At 50.0% G+C, this 24,390-nt stretch overlaps 1 protein-coding gene across 1 annotated transcript in view; it reads right to left on the bottom strand.

Moving 5' to 3' along the window:
- Window positions 1–660: 660 nt before the first annotated feature.
- The window catches only part of TXNL1 (thioredoxin like 1), a 47,453-nt gene continuing 23,723 nt past the window's right edge, over window positions 661–24,390 (bottom strand). Inside the window, exons 7-8 of the mRNA XM_075343382.1 lie at window positions 3,632–3,736; window positions 661–917 (exon numbers count right to left, since the gene is read on the bottom strand). Of these exons, the coding sequence (XP_075199497.1) occupies window positions 888–917; window positions 3,632–3,736 (135 nt within the window). The 3' untranslated portion in view covers window positions 661–887. The remainder of the gene's footprint in view (window positions 918–3,631; window positions 3,737–24,390) is intronic.

Below are 24,390 nucleotides of genomic sequence, written 5' to 3' on the forward strand. Positions count from 1 at the left end.
CACACACCCGGCCGACCCAGGCACGCCCGCCCGCCACACACCCTGCACTTTTCAGATCAGAGTTTGCAGTCAATTTTAATCACATAGAAATCCTTGTATAGTGAGAATTGTCTGCATCGTAGCGGCCATTAAAAGCCTAATGGGAGTTATAACCCAGCTTTACTGACATTCTAAATAGAATTTTGGGCAGCAAATTATCCTGGAGCCCTGAGTAACAGTGAGGTTGTGTGAACACAGTCCAGCAATTAAATGAATAGGATTTTCCAAAAGGTTTTCTTATTTTTTTTTAGTGGACCGGCTTTGAAAACCTCTGGGCACGGAGCTCAACAGCAGTGACATTGCTCATCAGCCAGTGCTACAGGAAAAAGACACAAACTCTAAAAAGGTATAAAAAAACAAAACAAAAAAGTTTGTCTAATTTTGCTAATGTTTTCAGGTGTTACAATTGAGAAATGCAGGATCAATATTTGATCAGTGGGGAGCGGGGACACCCGGCAAGAGCGGATCAGGTGGGGTACCGGGGGTCGCACCCCTCCGTTCAGCTGTTATTGTCAATTGTGAAACCCAAAAACAAGAACGGAAGCCAGAGACTTATTTGTTTTCCTATTGGTTCCGGACAGAATTTAACAAGACGCTCATTAAATTCCTGAGACACAAAAGTGATTTGGCAAAAGTAAGTCCTATTTATTTACAAATGGGCGGAAGCAGATTCCAATAAAATCACAGTTATCAAACTTAAACAAAAAGCAAAAAAAAAAATAAAATAAAATAATGGGTTTATTGAGAATTATGTTTTTATGTTTTGAATGGGACATTAAACTTTTTCGGAAAATGCTCTGGTGGTTACGACCCAAAATGTGTAACAGTAACTTTCCCCCGATGTCTGCTCAGTGGCTCTCGCCTTTCTTGCCTACAACCTGGAAAAAAAGGGGATATGGTTAAAATATTTAAAAGAATAGGAACAATAGAAAGTATGTAATAAAAAAAAAAAAATGATATATATATATATATATATATATATATATATATATATATATATCTCTATCTTTCAGTTTTTTTACATACTTTCATAATATAAGTATATTATATATAAATATATTTATATGAATGTATAAAAATATATAAATTTTTTTACATACATTCATTGTATATATATATATATATATATATATATATATATATATATTATGAGTATGTAAAAAAAACTGGAAAATGACATATAATATAAAAATATATATATATCCATATCCTCTCCCTTACAATGTGCCAGTCATGAGAAATCCAGCCTTAAAGTTATATGGAAATCAGGCTGTAGGTGCAAAGGGGGAGTGTAGTGTCAAAAACAACCCAGGTGCATGTACAGGCCCCAAAACACATGTGGATTCTTCTCTAGATTTCTCATGACAAGTACATTGAATACGGGGGGGGGGGGGGGTTGGGGGGGGATATATGGATACCATGATTATTATTAGGACACAGACACCTACACAGCTTCTTTCACATGCTGACAGTTTCCCTTTGCTCTCTCTATTCTGTTGATCCAATTTTATCTTATACATTTTTCATTTTTGGTTTCCCACTCTGCCTCGTCCTCTTCACGGTCCTGTATCTTGCTGTGAGACAACGGGCTGCAGCAGGAGCCTCCCCCCCAACTACATTAAACATGTTAAGCCCCGCCCCTCTGCTACACCAAATTGCCTGAGATCAACAGGATAGTAAAGGGAACCTGTCAGGTGCAATATGCAGTGAGAACCACGAGCAGTTCTGGGTGCATGTTGCTAATCCCTGCCTAACCATCCCTGTATCCAGTAGGATAGATAAAGAGATCATCAGAAAAAGTATTTCTAAAGATCCTTTATGATATGCTAATGAGCGCAGGGACTAGTCCCAAGGGTGTTAGTTCCCCCGACTAGTCCGTCCTCTTCGCATGTTAGCACATACACAGTGGCATGCTACCATGCTATTCAATGCCCATTATCATCGGCAGTGACACGCATACCTGTGTCCATTGTAATCGCTTCAGATGCCAGGTTTAAGCTCAGTGCGCATGGATCAGAAGTCCCAGCATTTCCGGTCATGCGCATTATGAAGCCGGGTGTACGTGTCCCAGCTTCAGAGAGGTCTACTGCGCATGACCAGAAGTGCCAGTGGAGTCACCCACGTAGCCGGGCAAAATCTCGCTGGCATCGAGATCCTGAGCAAGGCAGATCAGAGTATTATAGGGACCTCAATGCCGGCTAGTGTGGATGACGTAGGACGCGTCATGCACCCAGGTTTCAGAAGAAGGAGAACAAAGATGGTCGAAAGAGGAGGCGCCGGTACCGGAGAACGGAGACACCCATCCAACCAGTCTGCACCGCACCGCCCTCAGGTGACTATTATAAAAGTTATTTTTATGTTGTACACAGCGTCCTGGGCTCCTATATACAGCATGCTATGATGCTGTATATAAGAGCCCACTAGTGGTGGTGGCAGCAGCTTATAGTCGCCAAATCTAGTGACCGGTTACCTTTAATTGTAGCTCTATAGAGGATATAAAGCATTTTAATACCTTTCCTGTTCCCCCCATTCCTTTCTATTCCTCCCTCCATTATTTGTTCCCCCATTCCTTTCTATTCCTCCCTCCATTATTTGTTCCCTCATTCCTTTCTATTCCTCCCTCCATTATTTGTTCCCTCATTCCTTTCTATTCCTCCCTCCATTATTTGTTCCCACATTCCTTTCTATTCCTCCCTCCATTATTTGTTCCCCCATTCCTTTCTACTCCTCCCTCCATTATTTGTTCCCCCATTCCTTTCTATTCCTCCCTCCATTATTTGTTCCCCCATTCCTTTCTATTCCTCCCTCCATTATTTGTTCCCCCATTCCTTTCTATTCCTCCCTCCATTATTTGTTCCCCCATTCCTTTCTATTCCTCCCTCCATTATTTGTGCCCCCCATTCCTTTCTATTCCTCCCTCCATTATTTGTTCCCCCATTCCTTTCTATTCCTCCCTCCATTATTTGTGCCCCCATTCCTTTCTATTCCTCCCTCCATTATTTGTTCCCCCATTCCTTTCTACTCCTCCCTCCATTATTTGTGCCCCCATTCCTTTCTATTCCTCCCTCCATTATTTGTGCCCCCCATTCCTTTCTATTCCTCCCTCCATTATTTGTTCCCCCATTCCTTTCTATTCCTCCCTCCATTATTTGTTCCCCCATTCCTTTCTATTCCTCCCTCCATTATTTGTTCCCCCATTCCTTTCTACTCCTCCCTCCATTATTTGTTCCCCCATTCCTTTCTACTCCTCCCTCCATTATTTGTGCCCCCATTCCTTTCTATTCCTCCCTCCCTCATTTGTTCCCCCATTCCTTTCTACTCCTCCCTCCATTATTTATTATTAGTGTGTTTGTTTTGCTTTCGTGTTTGTTTTATCTTCTACTTTTTCCATTCCTGTAAACCCCCCCACCCCTCCCCAAAAAAAAAAAAATCCTTAAAAGAATTATAGTAGAGTCAGACATTAGTATTAGAGTCCGAAGCATCATTTTGTCCGTCTTAAGATTTTGCATTTTCCACCATTATGCACAAATCCCACCAAGAGAGATATTTCCAAAATATGATCTAGGTTTCCTACACACGACCCCTCACTCACCCTCTTGAAGTCGTTCATGTTTGTTGCCTGTACGGGGGTCCCGATGAAAGTGAAGTATGTGATTCTTGTCGCCTCCTCGTCACCCTGATTGGACTGGACAAATAGCTGAAAGAAGAATGATTAGCGGCCGGTTAGGAAGACACTGGGGGATAGACGTGATAAATCTGGTGTGAACGCACTTTTGTGGGATCAGGTGGCCGAGCAATAAAAGACATAATTTAATTAGTTCACATATCAATTAGCCGAGCAGATTTCACAGATTTCACAAATTGGAGCTGTCCTAGCAATGTCATTCTAGAGCAGCCACCTGTGTGCCGCGCCGCAGAATGGGTTATTTAAAGGCTGGTGGATGATACGGAGCGGAAATGAAACTTAAAAATAATTTATCTACGAGAGCCGGAGCAATGAAGCACGCTAATGAGCCCAACGCGGCCCCGCCAATTAGGGCCAGGAAAAAGGACCTTCACACAACGGCCCTCGCTGCCCGGGAAGTTTACGAGCAGAGTTTATATTGTGGAGGATCTTACCAAAAGAATTAAAAAATTAGCCACAAAATGCATTTACCCTGCAGAGGCCCGAACCCGGCGCGGGTCACCCACCTACACGGACATTGTCCATCATAGTACAAACTGGTCACGTGTTCGATTTCCATGTGAACCCAATTGTATGTTATTAGGTTTCATGGGTGCCGCTGATGTCACCAACGAATGAGCTGAACTTTCAATGAAATGGTTAAAGAATTGCTAAAGTGTAACCATCATTTCCAAAAATATCCAATTGACATTTCCTCCCTTGACCAAGAGCGCCCATTCTTCAGGAGGGCGTCACCCAGCCACTGAGCTCTTCTGCTCCCTTCCTTAGCAGTTGGTGGGGGTCTTAACGCTAAGGTTTCAAGCCACACATCCAAGCCCCCTTCACCTCCTGCTGCCTCCAACTCAAAAATATTTCCCGGATCCGTACATTCCTTTCCCTAGAAGCTGCAAAAACCCTAGTATATGCACTTATTATCTCCCGCCTGGATTATTGCAACCTTTTGCTCTCTGGCCTCCCTTCTAACAGCCTCACACCCCTACAATCTATTCTAAACTATGCTGCCCGGCTAATCCACCTGTCCCCCCGCTACTCCCCGACCTCTCTTCTCTGCCAATCCCTTCACTGGCTTCCCATTGCCCAATGACTCCAGCTTAAAACACTAACCATGACATACAAAGCCATCCACAACCTGTCTCCTCCCTACATCTGTGACCTAGTCTCCCGGTACTTACCTGCACGTAACCTTCGATCCTCACAAGATCTCCTTCTCTACTCCCCTTTCATCTCCTCTTCCCACAATCGCATCCAAGATTTCTCCCGTGCCTCCCCCATACTCTGGAATGCTCTGCCTCAACACAACAGACTCTCGCCTACCTTGCCAAGCTTCAAAAGGAACCTGAAGACCCACCTCTTCTGACAAGCCGACAACCTGCCGTAACCCTCAGTCTGATACAGCGCCGCACAATCAACTCTACTCTAACCTACTGTATCCTCACCTATCCCTTGTAGACTGAGCCCTCGCGGGCAGGGACCTCTATCCTCCTGTACCTGTCTGGGTCTTGTATTGTTTATGATTATTGTACTTGTCCCTATTATGTACACCCCTTTCACATGTAAAGCGCCATGGAATTGATGGCGCTATAATAATAAATAATAATAAAAAGGTTTACCCCAAGTGTCAAGACGTTTTTGGGAGAACTTTTAAAAAAAAATTTCAAAATAAAAGACAATTCTAAAACAAAAGGACTTAAGAGTTTCTAATCCCACTGCTTTTGACCAGGACTGGTAGCAACGATGTCCGGTCCATCAGGGACCATACAGTTGAGGGTACACCGGCAGTTCCGGTCACAATCGAGCATTTTATAGTCCTGAAATATCCTTTGAACTCACTAAGAGTGTCCATTTTTAGTAGGCCATCACCCGGCCGCTGAGCTCTTCTGCTCCCTCCCTTTAGCAGTTGGTGGGAGTCTTAGCGCCAAGACATATCAAAAAGTTTTAGAACTTTTACAGAACTTTTGAAAAGTTGCCAAAATTAAGAGACAGTTCTAAAACAAAAAGACATAAGCGTTCCTTATACCAAAATTGGTAGTGACAAAGTCCCGTCCATGAGGGACCATGCGGGTGAGAGGACCGAAAACCGGCACTTCCGGTCCTGATGGAGAACCCCGGAGCATTTTATAGTCCTGAAATACCCCTCGATCTCCCAATAAAACTTTAATTTGCTAAAAACTAAAAAAAAAAATCAAGTGCGGCATCGGAAAACTAAAAAAGAATTTTGTTTACTTACCGTAAATTCTTTTTCTAGTTCCGACATGGGAGACCCAGACCATGGGTGTATAGCTTCTGCCTCCGGAGGACAAACAAAGTACTACACTAAAAAGTGTAGCTCCTCCCTCCGAGCATATACACCCCCTGGATAACCAAATCTAGCCAGTTTAGTGCAAAAGCTGAAGGAGGACATCCACCCACAAGTAGAGATAGAGCAAAACCCGGAACAACCGGAACCTCTGTCTACAAGAACAGCCGGTAAAAACACACGGAACAAGAAAACTGCCAACAGGCAACAGGGAGGGTGCTGGGTCTCCCATGTCGGAACTATAAGAAAAAGAATTTACGGTAAGTAAACAAAATTCTCTTTTTCTTCATCGTTCCTTATGGGAGACCCAGACCATGGGACGTCTCAAAGCAGTCCATGGGTGGGAAATAAACAGAAAACTGAGAAGTAGGCAAAACCTAACTTCACAAATGGGCGACAGCCGCCTGAAGGATGCGTCTGCCCAAGCTCGCATCTGCTGAAGCATGAGCATGCACTTGGTAGTGCTTCGAAAAGGTGTGCAGACTAGACCAAGTGGCAGCCTGACAGACCTGCTGAGCCGTAGCCTGGTGCCTGAAAGCCCAAGAGGCACCGACAGCTCTGGTCGAGTGCGCCTTGATCCCCGGCGGGGGAGGCACCTGAGTACACTGGTAGGCATCGGATATGGCCGACCTAATCCAACGAGCTAGGGTCGGTTTAGAAGCCGAGAGACCCTTGCGCTGACCTGTGGTCAGCACAAAAAGAGAGGTGCACCGCCTAAGAACAGCGGTGCGTGACACATAGATCCGGAGCGCCCGCACCAGATCCAGAGTATGCAACGCTTTCTCAAAGCAATGCACAGGAGCCGGACAAAAGGAAGGCAATGAAATGTCCTGGTTAAGGTGGAAAGGAGACACCACCTTAGGGAGAAAGTCCGGAGTCGGATGGAGAACCACCTTGTCTTGATGAAAAACCAAAAAAGGTGACTCCGAAGAGAGCGCAGCCAAATCAGAGACTCTCCTGAGAGAAGTTATGGCCACCAGAAAGACGACTTTCTGTGAAAGTCGAAACAAAGAAACCTCCCTAAGAGGCTCAAAGGGGGGTTTCTGTAAGGCCGTGAGGACCAGATTAAGGTCCCAGGGATCCAAAGGCCGCCGGTAAGGTGGAATGATGCGAGATGCGCCCTGCATGAATGTGCGCACCTGGGCCAGTCGGGCGATACGCCGCTGGAACAACACTGACAGAGCCGAGACCTGTCCCTTAAGGGAATTGAGGGATAGTCCTAGCTGCAGACCGGACTGTAGAAAGGACAGGATGGTCGGCAAGGAAAAAGGCCAAGGGGCATGCCCGGAAGAACGACACCAGGACAGGAAAATTCTCCAAGTCCTGTGGTAAATCTTGGCCGAGGAAGACTTCCGAGCCTGAGTCATAGTGGAGATGACTTCGGGAGGAATGCCGGAAGCTGTCAGGATCCAGGACTCAAGAGCCACGCCGTCAATCTGAGAGCTGCAGAATTCTGGCGGAAAAACGGACCTTGTGAGAGAAGGTCTGGGCGGTCCGGAAGATGCCACGGCACCTCTACGGACAAACGGAGCAGGTCTGGGTACCAAGCTCGCCTGGGCCAGTCTGGAGCAATGAGTATGACCCGACGGCCCTCCATTCTGATCTTGCGCAGGACTCTGGGCAAGAGAGCTAGAGGGGGAAACACGTAAGACAGACGGAACTGGGACCAATCCTGAACCAGCGCGTCCGCTGCAAAGGCCTGAGGATCGTGGGAGCGAGCCACGTAAACCGGGACCTTGTTGTTGTGCCGGGATGCCATTAGATCCACTTCCGGAGTGCCCCACTTGCGGCAGATCGACCGGAACACTGCCGGATGCAGAGCCCACTCGCCGCTGTCCACGGTTTGACGGCTGAGATAATCTGCCTCCCAGTTTTCTACGCCTGGGATGTGGACTGCGGATATGGTGGACTTGGAGTCCTCCGTCCACTGAAGGATGCGTTGAACCTCCAACATTGCCAGGCGGCTGCGAGTCCCGCCCTGGTGATTGATGTAGGCAACTGCTGTCGCATTGTCTGACTGGACTCGAATGTGCTTGCCCGCCAACAGGTGGTGAAAGGCTACGAGAGCTAGGAGCACAGCTCTGATTTCCAGCACATTGATCGAGAGTGCCCTGTGCTCGGTGGTGGAGAAATACTGCTCCCCAGCCGGATAAACTGGCATCCGTGGTGAGAATCACCCAGGACGGGATCAGGAAGGAGCGTCCCTGAGACAGAGAGAGGGGCCGAAGCCACCACTGAAGAGAGCTCCTGGTCTGTGGCGACAGAGCCACCAACCTGTGCAAGGAAGAAGTCCGCTTGTCCCAACAGTGGAGAATGTCCAGCTGCAGAGGACGCAGATGGAACTGGGCAAAGGGAACCGCTTCCATTGACGCCACCATCTGACCCAGCACCTGCATGAGGTGCCTGATGGAATGACGGCGGGGCCTCAACAGAGAGCGCTCCGCCAGATGGAGGGACTGCTGTTTGACAAAGGGCAGCTTCACAAGTGCCGGCAGAGTCTCGAATTGCATCCCTAGGTACGTACGTTTTTGGGTCGGGGTCAGAGTGGACTTGGGCAGATTGACAAGCCACCCGAATTGAACAAGAGTGGCGAGAGTGAGCGAGACACTCCGCTGACAGTCTGCACTGGATAAAGCCTTGACAAGAAGGTCGTCCAGGTAAGGAATCACTGAAAACCTCTGGAGGTGCAGAACCGCAACCACTGCTGCCATGACCTTGGTAAATACTCGAGGGGCCGTGGCTAACCCGAAGGGGAGAGCCACGAATTGTAAATGTTCCTCTCCGATTGCAAAACGTAGCCAACGCTGGTGTGAAACTGCAATTGGCACATGCAGATAGGCATCTCTGATGTCGATGGATGCCAGGAAATCTCCTTGGGTCATTGAGGCAATGACTGATCGCAGAGACTCCATGCGAAAATGCCGCACCTGAACATGCTTGTTGAGAAGCTTGAGATCCAGGATGGGCCGGAAGGAACCGTCCTTTTTGGGGACTAGGAAGAAATTTGAGTAAAAACCTCTGAACCGTTCCCTGGCGGGAACCGGTACAATTACTCCGTTGGCCTGTAAGAATGCCACGGCCTGAGAGAAGGCGGCGGCCTTGGAGCAGGGGGGAGTTGACAGAAAAAATCTGTTTGGCGGGCTGGAAGAGAATTCTATCCTGTAGCCGTGGGAGATGATATCCCGCACCCACTGATCGGAGACGTGTTGAAACCACACGTCGCCAAAGTGGGAGAGCCTGCCACCGACCAAGGACGTTGCTGGCTCAGCCAGATAGTCAAGAGGAGGCTGCCTTGGTGGCAGCAGCTCCTGCGGACCTTTGTGGACGCGGCTTCTTGCGCCAGGTGGGCTTCTGGTCCTTGGCTGAGTTAGTGGACGAGGCCGAGGGCTTAGAGGCCGCCCAGTTAGAGGAACGAAACCTCGACTGGTTCCTGCCCTGGACAGGTTTCCTGGGTTTAGTCTGTGGCAAGGAAGTATTCTTCCCGCCAGTAGCCTCCTTAATAATTTCATCCAGTTGTTCACCGAACAGCCTGGACCCAGCAAATGGGAGCCCAGCAAGGTACTTCTTTGAAGAAGCATCTGCCTTCCACTCTCGAAGCCACAAGATCCTGCGGATAGCGAGGGAATTAGCGGAGGCCACCGCAGTGCGGTGAGAAGCCTCCAGCATGGCAGACATGGCGTAGGCTGAAAAGGCTGAACCCTGGGAAGTTAAGGCAACCAATTTGGGCATAGAGTCCCTAGTGAGGGAATGCATCTCCTCTAGGGAAGCAGAGATGGCTTTGAGAGCCCACACTGCTGCAAAGGATGGGGAGAACGAGGCCCCTGCCGCCTCATAGACAGACTTGGCCAGGAGGTCAACCTGGCGGTCAGTGGGATCCTTAAGTGAGGTGCCATCAGCCACAGATACAACTGTCCGGGCTGAGAGTCTAGACACTGGAGGGTCTACCCTTGGTGAGTGAGCCCACTCCTTGACCACCTCTGGTGGAAAAGAAAAACGGTCATCAGAACCATGCTTTGGGAAGCGTTTGTCAGGACAGGCTTGGACACAGTGGCTTGAAAACTGGAGTGGTTAAAGAACACACTCCTTGTTCTCTTAGGCAAGGTAAACTGGTGCTTTTCTGCCAGAGAAGGTTGCTCCTCTGATACTGGCGGATTGAGGTCCAGTACAGAATTCATGGACGCAATCAAATCACTAACATCCGCATCACCCTCGGTCAGATCAATGGGGCACATGGAGGTAGCGTCCGAGCCCCCAGTAAAGACATCCTCCTCGTCCTGAGAGTTGGCTCGTGAATCGGAGCCGCGGGACGAGGAAGGAGAGGGGACCCTGCGTCTCCTTTTAGGAGGACGGGGTCTGGGAGCAGATGAAGAATCCTCTGTGAGCTCTGCAGAGCGAGCCGAAGCAGCAGAGGCGCCCTGAGAAGGGGGCTGATGCATGCTCAGCAGAGTCCGGGACAGCTGTCCCATGGAGTCGGCAAAGGACTGGGAGATAGCCTTAGAAAACGATTCTACCCAAGCCGGGGATTCAGCCACCGGGGCCGGAGCAGCCGGAGGGACCACTGGGGAGACTCCAGGCTGAGGCACCACCATGTTAGAGCAGGCATCACAATGTGGATATGTGCTCGGTTCAGGCAGTACGAGCTTACATGCAGTGCATATTGAGTACAGCCTTGGAGCCTTGCTCCTAATGTGAGACATGCTGCTGAGGTGGAGGCTCTGCAGTAAAGAACACACTCCTTCAGAATGACCCCCAGAGAGTGTATAATAAAGTCCACAACCAGAGGTTGTGGCTTACCAGACCGTTTTGTGTGCCCTCCGGATCCCACAGCTCGGACCCCCAGACAGGTTGCAGAGATAAAAAAAAAAAAAAAAAAAGAGCTGTGACAAATGTTCAATAAACATGCAACATCACAAGCATGTGAATTGCAGCCTCAAGACTAGAAAAAAAAACAAGGAGAAAATTGTAGAAAAAATACCCTGACTATAAATAAATAAATTGCAAGTGCTTAATAAACAGGGTACTTAGTATATACATTTTTGTAAAAAGGTAAGAAGCTGTCTCACCTCGTCACGGTGTACCCATCAGAGACAGTCCCTAACCTACTAAAGTTAAAAACATATTCTGTACCTGACTAGTGTCATGTCAAAACTTCAATATGGATGGTAAAGTGGTTAGCTGGGTCCCAGATTAACCCTTTAGTGACGGAGCTAATTTTCACCTTAATGACCAGACCAAATTTTGCAATTCTGACCAGTGTCACTTCATGAGGTTATAACTCTGGAACGCTTCAACGGATCCCGGTGATTCTGAGATTGTTTTTTCGTCACATATTGGACTTCATGTTAGTACCAAATTTAGGACAATATTTTTTGCGTTTATTTATGAAAAAAATTGAATATTGGCAAAAATTTTGAAAATTTTGCAATTTTCAACTTTTGAATTTTTATACCGTTAAACCAGAGATTTCTGTGACACAAAATAATTAATAAATAACATTTCCCACATGTCTACTTTACATCAGCACAATTTTGGAAACAAATTTTTTTTTCGTTAGGAAGTTAGAGGGGTTCAAAGTTTATCAGCGATTTCTCCTTTTTACATCAAAATTTACAAAACCATTTTTTTAGGGACCACATCACATTTGAAGTGACTTTGAGAGGCCTAGATGACAGAAAATACCCAAAAGTGACACCATTATAAAAACTGCACCCCCCAAAGTACTCAAAACCACATTCAAGAAGTTTATTAACCCTTCAGGTGCTTCACATGAACAAAAGCAATGTGGAATGAAAAAAAGCAAAAATTAAATTTTACCTAAAAATGTTGCTCTAACCCAAATTTATTCACTTTTAGAAGAAATAACACAACAAAATGGACCCCAAAACTTGTTCCCCACTTTCTTATGAGCGCGCCGATACCCCACATGTGGTCAGAAACCTCTGTTTGGACAAATGGGAGGGCTCGGAACAGAAGGAGCAATATTTGAATTTTGGAAAGCAAATTTGGCTGAAATAGATTGCGGGCACCATGTTGCATTTACATGTCCGCTAAAGGTACCTAAACAGAAGAAATCCCTCACAAGTGACACCATTTTGGAAACTAGACCCCTCAAGGCTTCTATCTAGGGGTATAGTGAGCATTTTAGATCCACAGGTACTTCACAGATTTTGTTAACGTTACGTTGTCATATTGAAAATTTTAATAATTTTCTCAAAACTGTTGCTTTAGCATCAATTTTCTCACTTTTTCAAGAGGTAATTCCAAAAATTTGACCTCGAGGTTTGTTAACCACTTTTTTATGAGCGCGGTGATACCTCACATGTGGTCTGAAACCTTTGTTTGGACAAATGGGAGGGCTTGGAACGAAAGGAGCAATGAAGGGAATTTTGTTACTTACCGTAAATTCCTTTTCTTCTAGCTCCTATTGGGAGACCCAGACGATTGGTGTATAGCACTGCCTCCGGAGGCCACACAAAGCAATTACACTAAAAAGTGTAAGGCCCCTCCCCTTCTGGCTATACACCCCCAGTGGGATCACTGGCTCACCAGTTTTAGTGCAAAAGCAAGAAGGAGGAAAGCCAATAACTGGTTTAAACAAATTCACTCCGAAGTAACGTCGGAGAACTGAAAACCGTTCAACATGAACAACATGTGTACCCGAAAAACAACCAAAAATCCCGAAGGACAACAGGGCGGGTGCTGGGTCTCCCAATAGGAGCTAGAAGAAAAGGAATTTACGGTAAGTAACAAAATTCCCTTCTTCTTCGGCGCTCCATTGGGAGACCCAGACGATTGGGACGTCCAAAAGCTGTCCCTGGGTGGGTAAAGAATACCTCATGTTAGAGCTGCAAGACAGCCCTCCCCTATAGGGAGGCAACTGCCGCCTGCAGGACTCTTCTACCTAGGCTGGCGTCCGCCGAAGCATAGGTATGCACCTGATAATGTTTGGTGAAAGTGTGCAGACTCGACCAGGTAGCTGCCTGGCACACCTGTTGAGCCGTAGCCTGGTGTCGCAATGCCCAGGACGCACCCACGGCTCTGGTAGAATGGGCCTTCAGCCCTGATGGAACCGGAAGCCCAGCAGAACGGTAGGCTTCAAGAATTGGTTCTTTGATCCATCGAGCCAGGGTGGCCTTAGAAGCCTGCGACCCTTTGCGCTTACCAGCGACAAGGACAAAGAGTGCATCCGAACGGCGCAAGGGCGCCGTGCGGGAAATGTAGATTCTGAGTGCTCTCACCAGATCCAACAAATGTAAATCCTTCTCATACCGATGAACTGCATGAGGACAAAACGAAGGCAAAGAGATATCCTGATTAAGATGAAAAGAGGATACCACCTTCGGGAGAAACTCCTGAACGGGGTGCAGCACTACCTTGTCCTGGTAGAAGACCAGGAAGGGAGCCTTGGATGATAGCGCTGCCAGCTCAGACACTCTCCGAAGAGATGTGATCGCTACTAGAAAAGCCACTTTCTGTGATAGTCTAGAAAGTGAAACCTCCCTCAGAGGCTCGAAGGGCGGCTTCTGGAGGGCAACTAGTACCCTGTTCAGATCCCATGGATCTAACGGCCGCTTGTACGGGGGTACGATATGGCAAACCCCCTGTAGGAACGTGCGCACCTTAGGAAGGCGTGCCAAACGCCTCTGAAAAAAGACGGATAGCGCCGAGACCTGACCTTTAAGGGAGCCGAGCGACAAACCTTTTTCTAACCCAGATTGCAGGAAAGAAAGAAAGGTAGGCAATGCAAATGGCCAGGGGGACACTCCCTGAGCAGAGCACCAGGATAAGAATATCCTCCACGTTCTGTGGTAGATCTTAGCGGACGTGGGCTTCCTAGCCTGTCTCATGGTGGCAACGACCCCTTGGGATAATCCTGAAGACGCTAGGATCCAGGACTCAATGGCCACACAGTCAGGTTCAGGGCCGCAGAATTCCGATGGAAAAACGGCCCTTGGGACAGTAAGTCTGGTCGGTCTGGTAGTGCCCACGGTTGGCCGACCGTGAGCTGCCACAGATCCGGATACCACGCCCTCCTCGGCCAGTCTGGGGCGACGAGTATGACGCGGCTGCAATCGGATCTGATCTTGCGTAGCACTCTGGGTAAGAGTGCCAGAGGTGGAAACACATAAGGGAGCCGGAACTGCGACCAATCTTGCACTAGGGCGTCTGCCGCCAGCGCTCTTTGATCGCGAGACCGTGCCATGAAGGTTGGGACCTTGTTGTTGTGCCGGGACGCCATAAGGTCGACGTCCGGCCTTCCCCATCGGCGACAGATTTCCTGAAACACGTCTGGGTGAAGGGACCATTCCCCTGCGTCCATGCCCTGGAGACTGAGGAAGTCTGCTTCCCAGTTTTCTACGCCGGGGATGTGAACCGCGGATATGGTGGAGGCCGTGGCTTCCACCCACATCAGAATCCGCCGGACTTCCTGGAAGGCTTGCCGACTGCGTGTCCCCCCTTGGTGGTTGATGTATGCCACCGCTGTGGAGTTGTCCGACTGAATTCGGATCTGCCTTCCTTCCAGCCACTGCTGGAAGGCTAGTAGGGCAAGATACACTGCTCTGATTTCCAGAACATTGATCTGAAGGGTGGACTCCTGCTGAGACCACGTACCCTGAGCCCTGTGGTGGAGAAAGACTGCTCCCCACCCTGACAGACTCGCGTCTGTCGTGACCACCGCCCAAGACGGTGGTAGGAAGGATCTTCCCTGTGATAATGAGGTGGGAAGAAGCCACCACTGCAGAGAGTCCTTGGCCGTCTGGGAAAGGGAGACTTTCCTGTCCAGGGATGTTGACTTCCCGTCCCATTGGCGGAGAATGTCCCATTGAAGTGGGCGCAGATGAAACTGCGCAAACGGAACCGCCTCCATTGCCGCCACCATCTTCCCGAGGAAGTGCATGAGGCGTCTTAAGGAGTGCGACTGACTTTGAAGGAGAGCCTGCACCCCAGTCTGTAGAGACCGCTGCTTGTCCAGCGGAAGCTTCACTATCTCTGAGAGAGTATGAAACTCCATGCCAAGATACGTTAGTGATTGGGTCGGTGACAGATTTGACTTTGAGAAGTTGATGATCCACCCGAACGTCTGGAGAGTCTCCAGTGCAACAGTCAAGCTGAGTTGGCATGCCTCTTGAGAGGGTGCCTTGACCAGTAGATCGTCCAAGTAAGGGATCACAGAGTGTCCCTGAGAGTGCAAGACTGCTACCACCGCCGCCATGATCTTGGTGAACACCCGTGGGGCTGTCGCCAGACCAAATGGCAGAGCTACGAACTGAAGATGGTCGTCTCCTATCACGAAGCGTAGAAAGCGTTGGTGCTCTGTAGCAATCGGCACGTGGAGATAAGCATCCTTGATGTCTATTGATGCTAGGAAATCTCCTTGAGACATTGAGGCAATGACTGAGCGGAGGGATTCCACCCGGAACCGCCTGGCGTTCACATGCTTGTTGAGCAGTTTTAGATCCAGAACAGGACGGAATGAGCCGTCCTTTTTTGGCACCACAAAGAGATTGGAGTAAAAACCTTGACCTCGTTCCTGAAGAGGAACAGGGACCACCACTCCTTCTGCTCTTAAAGAATTCACCGCCTGCAGAAGGGCATCTGCTCGGTCGGGATGTGGGGAAGTTCTGAAGAACCGAGGCGAAGGACGAGAACTGAACTCTATCCTGTACCCGTGAGACAAAATGTCTGTTACCCACCGGTCTTTGACCTGTGGCAGCCAAATGTCGCAAAAGCGGGAGAGCCTGCCACCGACCGAGGATGCGGAGGGAGGCGGCCGAAAGTCATGAGGCAGCCGCCTTGGAAGCGGAGCCTCCGGTTGCTTTCTTGGGGCGTGAGTGAGCCCGCCAGGAATCAGAGCTCCTTTGCTCTTTCTGAGTCCCTTTGGACGAGGAGAATTGGGGCTTGCCCGAGCCTCGAAAGGACCGAAACTTTGACTGCCACTTCCTCTGTGGAGGTTTGCTTGATCTGGGCTGGGGTAAGGAGGAGTCCTTACCTTTGGACTGTTTAATGATTTCCGCCAATTGCTCACCAAACAGTCTGTCTCCAGATAATGGCAAGCTGGTTAAACATTTTTTAGAAGCAGAATCTGCTTTCCATTCCTTTAACCACAAGGCTCTGCGCAAAACTACAGAGTTGGCGGATGCCATTGAGGTACGGCTCGTAGAGTCCAGTACCGCATTGATAGCGTAGGTCGCAAACGCAGACATTTGCGTAGTTAGGGACGCCACTTGCGGCACTGCTGGACGTATGAGAGAGTCCACCTGTGCCAGACCAGCTGAAATAGCTTGGAGCGCCCACACGGCCGCGAATGCTGGAGCAAACGACGCGCCAATAGCTTCATAGACAGATTTCAACCAAAGGTCCATCTGTCTGTCATTGGCATCTTTAAGTGAAGCCCCATCCTCCACTGCAACTATGGATCTAGCTGCAAGTCTGGATATTGGAGGGTCCACTTTTGGACACTGGGTCCAGCGTTTGACCACGTCAGGGGGAAAAGGATAACGTGTATCCTTAAGGCGTTTAGAAAAACGCTTGTCCGGATAAGTATTGTGTTTCTGGATGGATTCTCTGAAGTCAGAGTGGTCCAGAAAAGTACTCAATTTACGCTTGGGATACAGGAAATGGAATTTCTCCTGCTGTGCAGCTGCCTCCTCTGCAGAAGGGGCTGGGGGAGAAATATCCAACAGCCTATTGATGGCCGCTATAAGGTCATTTACCATGGCGTCACCATCTGGCGTATCCAAATTGAGTGCGGCGTCAGGACAAGACTCCTGATCACCCACCTCTGAGCCATCATATAGAGACCCTTCTCGCTGAGACCCTGATCCGCGTGATGACGTGGAGGGTCTCTCCCAGCGAGCTCGCTTAGGCGGACTGGGACTGTCATCGGAGTCAGAGCCCTCAGCCTGTGATGCCTGGGACCCCCTTGAATTACGGATTAATTCCAGCTGAGGGGGGCCGGGGAACATAGACACAGCGGTGTCCATGGTCTGAGCAACTGGCCTGGACTGCAAGGTCTCCAGGATTTTTGTCATAGTCACAGACATTTTATCAGCAAAGACTGCAAATTCTGTCCCCGTCACCGGGGTAGGGTTCACAGGCGTCTCTGCCTGGGCTACCACCACAATAGGCTCTGGCTGACGAAGTGCCACTGGGACTGAACATTGCACACAATGAGAGTCGTTGGAGCCTGCTGGTAGATTAGCCCCACATGCTGTACAAGCAGTGTATACAGCCCGTGCCTTGGCACCCTTGCGTTTTGCGGATGACATGCTGTTGTCTCCTCAAAGCAATATAGGGTGTACAGCCAAGAAGCGACCTTACAGTGCAGTACACAAATATAACACTGTGGCACTAGTGGGGCCGCACGTATGTGCTGCTTACCGCCCGCTTAGCGCGGGTGTGTGGTCGCCAGAAACCCCTAGCCTGGGTCCCTCAGAGCCTGCGTCCGTCCTCCAGCCAGACTGCATGTGTATAATGGCTGCCGGCGTCCTGGGGAGCTGCAAGCCTGGGGGCGGGCCTAGGGCGTGCACAGAGAAAAAGCGCGAAGCCTGTGTCCTACTGTGCTCAGTGAGAGGGCTGGAGCATGTAAATCGTGCTCCAGCCCTCGGCGCTGCCGATTGAACAACGTCTCTCCCCTACCCTGATTGACAGGGTGGGGGGCGTTAACGAAGCGGAGCTAGGCCGCAGTAAACCGGGGACTAAAGTTAGAAGCGCCGCCGCCGTAAAAGCGCGGTCGGCGCGTCCCCGGCGCACTACAAGTCGCAGCTGCGCCGCCGCTCCAGGGGCGGTCGGCGCGGCGATCCACACACATAAAGTCCCCCAGTAATCTGCAGGGACTATAAGCCCAGCGCACAGCGCTACAGTCCCCGGCGCACTAGCACACCCAGCAAGCCTGGGGTGTGCGTGGCCTGCCATACGGGGACACAGAGTACCTGAAAGTTGCAGGGCCTTGTCCCTGAACGGCACTCCCGCTCCACATCCAGCAGGTTCTATGGGTCTGTGGATGGAGCCCGGCCTCAGGGCTTGGTGGCCGGTAAGATCCCACTTCCTCAGAGCCCCTCAGGGGGATGGGGAAGGAAAACAGCATGTGGGCTCCAGCCTCCGTACCCGCAATGGGTACCTCAACCTTACAAACCACAAGTGGGGTAAGAAGGGAGCATGCTGGGGGCCCTAGTATGGGCCCTCTTTTCTTCCATCCGATATAGTCAGCAGCTACTGCTGACTAAACAGTGGAGCTATGCGTGGATGTCTGACCTCCTTCGCACAAAGCAGAAAACTGGTGAGCCAGTGATCCCACTGGGGGTGTATAGCCAGAAGGGGAGGGGCCTTACACTTTTTAGTGTAATTGCTTTGTGTGGCCTCCGGAGGCAGTGCTATACACCAATCGTCTGGGTCTCCCAATGGAGCGCCGAAGAAATTTGAATTTTGGAAAGGAAATTTGGCTGAAAAAGATTGCGGGCACCATGTCACATTTGGAGGACCCCTAAGGTACCTAAACAGCAGAAACCCCGCACAAGTGACCCCTTTTTGGAAACTAGGCCCCTCAAGGAATTTATCTAGATGTTTGGTGAGTACCCTGAACCCCCAGGTGCTTCACAGAATTTTATAACGTTGAGCCATGAAAAAAAAAAAATAAAATTTTACCACAAAATTGTTATTTCAACCAGGTAGCTTTTTTTTTTACAAGAGTAAAAGGAAAAAATTCAGCATAACATTTATTGTGCAATTTCTCCTGAGTTTGGCGATACCTTATATGTGGTGGAAATCAACTGTTTGGGCGCATGGCAGGGCTCGGAAGGGAAGGAGTGCCATTTGACTGCAAAGAAGGGAATTTTGTTACTTACCGTAAATTCCTTTTCTTCTAGCTCTTATTGGGAGACCCAGACGATTGGGTGTATAGCACTGCCTCCGGAGGCCACACAAAGCAATTACACTAAAAAGTGTAAGGCCCCTCCCCTTCTGGCTATACACCCCCAGTGGGATCACTGGCTCACCAGTTTTAGTGCAAAAGCAAGAAGGAGGAAAGCCAATAACTGGTTTAAACAAATTCTCTCCGAGTAACATCGGAGAACTGAAAACCGTTCAACATGAACAACATGTGTACCCGCAAACAAACCAACAATCCCGAAGGACAACAGGGCGGGTGCTGGGTCTCCCAATAAGAGCTAGAAGAAAAGGAATTTACGGTAAGTAACAAAATTCCCTTCTTCTTCGTCGCTCTATTGGGAGACCCAGACGATTGGGACGTCCAAAAGCTGTCCCTGGGTGGGTAAAGAAATACCTCATGTTAGAGCTGCAAGACAGCCCTCCCCTACGGGGAGGCAACTGCCGCCTGCAGGACTCTTCTACCTAGGCTGGCGTCCGCCGAAGCATAGGTATGCACCTGATAATGTTTGGTGAAAGTGTGCAGACTCGACCAGGTAGCTGCCTGGCACACCTGTTGAGCCGTAGCCTGGTGTCGTAATGCCCAGGATGCACCCACGGCTCTGGTAGAATGGGCCTTCAGCCCTGATGGAACCGGAAGCCCAGCAGAACGGTAGGCTTCAAGAATTGGTTCTTTGATCCATCGAGCCAGGGTGGCTTTAGAAGCCTGCGACCCTTTGCGCTTACCAGCGACAAGGACAAAGAGTGCATCCGAACGGCGCAAGGGCGCCGTGCGGGAAATGTAGATTCTGAGTGCTCTCACCAGATCTAACAAATGTAAATCCTTCTCATACCGATGAACTGCATGAGGACAAAACGAAGGCAAAGAGATATCCTGATTAAGATGAAAAGAGGATACCACCTTCGGGAGAAACTCCTGAATAGGACGCAGCACAACCTTGTCCTGGTGGAAGACCAGGAAGGGAGCCTTGGATGATAGTGCTGCCAGCTCAGACACTCTCCGAAGAGATGTGATCGCTACCAGAAAAGCCACTTTCTGTGATAGTCTAGAAAGTGAAACCTCCTTCAGAGGCTCGAAGGGCGGCTTCTGGAGGGCAACTAGTACCCTGTTCAGATCCCATGGATCTAACGGCCGCTTGTACGGGGGTACGATATGGCAAACCCCCTGTAGGACCGTGCGCACCTTAGGAAGGCGTGCCAAACGCCTCTGAAAAAAGACGGATAGCGCCGAGACCTGACCTTTAAGGGAGCCGAGCGACAAACCTTTTTCTAACCCAGATTGCAGGAAAGAAAGAAAGGTAGGCAATGCAAATGGCCAGGGAGACACTCCCTGAGCAGAGCACCAGGATAAAAATATCCTCCACGTTCTGTGGTAGATCTTAGCGGACGTGGGCTTCCTAGCCTGTCTCATGGTGGCAACGACCCCTTGGGATAATCCTGAAGACGCTAGGATCCAGGACTCAATGGCCACACAGTCAGGTTCAGGGCCGCAGAATTCCGATGGAAAAACGGCCCTTGGGACAGTAAGTCTGGTCGGTGTGGGAGTGCCCACGGTTGGCCGACCGTGAGCTGCCACAGATCCGGATACCACGCCCTCCTCGGCCAGTCTGGGGCGACAAGTATGACGCGGCTGCAATCGGATCTGATCTTGCGTAGCACTCTGGGCAAGAGTGCCAGAGGTGGAAACACATAAGGGAGCCGGAACTGCGACCAATCTTGCACTAGGGCGTCTGCCGCCAGCGCTCTTTGATCGCGAGACCGTGCCATGAAGGTTGGGACCTTGTTGTTGTGCCGTGACGCCATTAGGTCGACGTCCGGCACCCCCCAGCGGCGACAGATTTCCTGAAACACGTCTGGGTGAAGGGACCATTCCCCTGCGTCCATGCCCTGGCGACTGAGGAAGTCTGCTTCCCAGTTTTCTACGCCGGGGATGTGAACCGCGGATATGGTGGAGGCCGTGGCTTCCACCCACATCAGAATCCGCCGGACTTCCTGGAAGGCTTGCCGACTGCGTGTCCCCCCTTGGTGGTTGATGTATGCCACCGCTGTGGAGTTGTCCGACTGAATTCGGATCTGCCTTCCTTCCAGCCACTGCTGGAAGGCTAGTAGGGCAAGATACACTGCTCTGATTTCCAGAACATTGATCTGAAGGGTGGACTCCTGCTGAGACCACGTACCCTGAGCCCTGTGGTGGAGAAAGACTGCTCCCCACCCTGACAGACTCGCGTCTGTCGTGACCACCGCCCAAGACGGTGGTAGGAAGGATCTTCCTTGTGATAATGAGGTGGGAAGAAGCCACCACTGCAGAGAGTCTTTGGCCGTCTGGGAAAGGGAGACTTTCCTGTCCAGGGATGTTGACTTCCCGTCCCATTGGCGGAGAATGTCCCATTGAAGTGGACGCAGATGAAACTGCGCAAACGGAACCGCCTCTATTGCCGCCACCATCTTCCCGAGGAAGTGCATGAGGCGTCTTAAGGAGTGCGACTGACTTTGAAGGAGAGCCTGCACCCCAGTCTGTAGAGACCGCAGCTTGTCCAGCGGAAGCTTCACTATCGCTGAGAGAGTATGAAACTCCATGCCAAGATACGTTAGTGATTGGGTCGGTGACAGATTTGACTTTGGGAAGTTGATGATCCACCCGAACGCCTGGAGAGTCTCCAGTGCAACATTCAGGCTGAGTTGGCATGCCTCTTGAGAGGGTGCCTTGACCAGTAGATCGTCCAAGTAAGGGATCACAGAGTGTCCGTGAGAGTGCAAGACTGCTACCACTGCCGCCATGATCTTGGTGAACACCCGAGGGGCTGTCGCCAGACCAAATGGCAGAGCTACGAACTGAAGATGGTCGTCTCCTATCACGAAGCGTAGAAAGCATTGGTGCTCTGTAGCAATCGGCACGTGGAGATAAGCATCTTTGATGTCTATTGATGCTAGGAAATCTCCTTGAGACATTGAGGCAATGACTGAGCGGAGGGATTCCATCCGGAACCGCCTGGCGTTCACATGCTTGTTGAGCAGTTTTAGGTCCAGAACAGGACGGAAGGAGCCGTCCTTTTTTGGAACCATAAAGAGATTGGAGTAAAATCCTCGCCCCCGTTCCTGAGGGGGGACAGGGATCACGACTCCTTCTGCTCTTAGAGAGTCCACCGCCTGCAGCAGGGCATCTGCTCGGTTGGGGTGTGGGGAGGTTCTGAAGAACCGAAGTGGAGGCCGAGAACTGAACTCGATTCTGTACCCGCGAGACAAAATGTCTGTTACCCACCGGTCTTTGACCTGTGACAGCCAAATGTCGCAAAAGCGGGAGAGCCTGCCACCGACTGAGGATGCGGAGGGAGGAGGCCGAAAGTCATGAGGTAGCCGCTTTGGAAGCGGTTCCTCCATTTGCTTTCCTGGGGCGTGAGTGAGCCCGCCAGGAATCTGAGCTCCCTTGTTCTTTCTGAGTCCTTTTGGACGAGGAGAATTGGGCCTTGCCCGAGCCTCGAAAGGACCGAAACCTCGACTGCCACTTTTTCTGTTGAGGTTTACTTGCTCTGGGCTGTGGTAAGGAAGAGTCCTTACCCTTGGACTGTTTTATGATTTCAGCCAATGGCTCACCAAACAGTCTGTCTCTAGATAATGGCAAGCTGGTTAAGCATTTTTTGGAACCAGCATCTGCTTTCCAGTCCTTTAACCACAAGGCTCTGCGCAAAACCACAGAATTGGCGGACGCCATAGCGGTACGGCTCGTAGATTCTAGGACAGCATTGATCGCATAGGTCGCAAACGCAGACATTTGCGAAGTTAGGGACGCCACTTGCGGCACTGCTGGATGTATGAAAGCATCCACCTGTGCTAAACCAGCTGAAATAGCTTGGAGTGCCCACACGGCCGCGAATGCTGGAGCAAACGACGCGCCGATAGCTTCATAGACAGATTTCAACCAAAGGTCCATCTGTCTGTCGTTGGCATCTTTAAGTGAAGCGCCATCCTCTACTGCGACTATGGATCTAGCCGCAAGCTTGGAAATTGGGGGATCCACCTTTGGACACTGGATCCAGCGTTTGGCCACCTCAGAGGGAAAAGGATAACGGGTATCCTTAGAACGTTTAGAGAAACGCTTGTCTGGATGAGCGTCGTGTTTCTGGATCGATTCTCTGAAGTCAGAGTGGTCCAAAAAAGCACTTAATTTACGCTTGGGATATAGGAAATGGAACTTCTCCTGCTGTGCAGCTGCCTCCTCTGCAGAAGGGGCTGGGGGAGAAATATCCAACAGTCTATTAATTGCCGATATAAGGTCATTAACCATGGCGTCACCATCAGGGGCATCCAGATTGAGAGGGGCCTCAGGATTAGAATCCTGATCACCGTCCTCAGTCTCATCACAGAGAGACTCTTGTCGCTGAGACCCTGAGCAGTGTGATGACGTGGAGGGTCTTTCCCAGCGAGCTCGCTTAGGCTGCCTGGGACTGTCATCTGAGTCAGAGACTTCAGCCTGTGATGCTTGAGACCCCCCTGAAGTACGGATTAGTTCCAACTGAGGGGGACCGGAGAGCATAGACACAGCAGTGTCCATGGTCTGAGCAACTGGCCTGGACTGCAAGGTCTCCAGGATTTTTGTCATAGTCACAGACATTTTATCAGCAAAAACTGCAAAGTCTGTCCCCGTCACCGGGGCAGGGTTCACAGGCGTCTCTGCCTGGGCCACTACCACCATAGGCTCTGGCTGACGAAGTGCCACTGGGACTGAACATTGCACACAATGAGAGTCGTTGGAGCCTGCTGGTAGATTAGCCCCACATGCAGTACAAACAGTGTACACAGCCTGTGCCTTGGCACCCTTGCGTTTTGCGGATGACATGTTGCTGCCTCCTCAGAGCAGTACAGGGTGTCCAGCCAAGAAGCGACCTTACAGTGCACTATATAAATATATATATATATATATATATATATATATATATATATATATATATATATATATATATATATATATATATATATATATATATATATATATATATATATATATATATATATATATATATATATATATATATATATATATATATATATATATATATGGTACCAAGAAAAAAGTACACTAATATAACACTGAGGCACTAGAGGGGCCAGCACTACTGTGCTGCTTACCGCCCGCTTAGGAGCGGTGTGTGGACGCCAGAAATCCCTCTAGTCTGGGTCTCCCAGAGCCTGCTGCCTTTCCCCAGCCAGACCGCATGTGTAATGGCTGCCGGCGTCCTTGTGGAGAGGGGGGGGCGGGCCCTGGGCGTACACCGACGAAGAGCGGGAAGTCTGCTTCCCCCTGTGCCTAGTGAGAGGGCTGGAGCATGTAAATAAAGCTCCAGCCCTCGGCGCTGCCAATTGAGCAGCGTCTCTCCCCTACCCTGATTGACAGGGTGGGGGCGGGAACGAAGCGGCACTAGGCCGCAGAAGCCGGGGGCTAAAGTTAGAAGCGCCGCCGCCGTAAAAGCGCGGTCGGCGCAAAGTCCCC

This window comes from Anomaloglossus baeobatrachus, chromosome 1, assembly GCF_048569485.1.
Source record: "Anomaloglossus baeobatrachus isolate aAnoBae1 chromosome 1, aAnoBae1.hap1, whole genome shotgun sequence".
NCBI lineage: Eukaryota > Metazoa > Chordata > Amphibia > Anura > Aromobatidae > Anomaloglossus > Anomaloglossus baeobatrachus.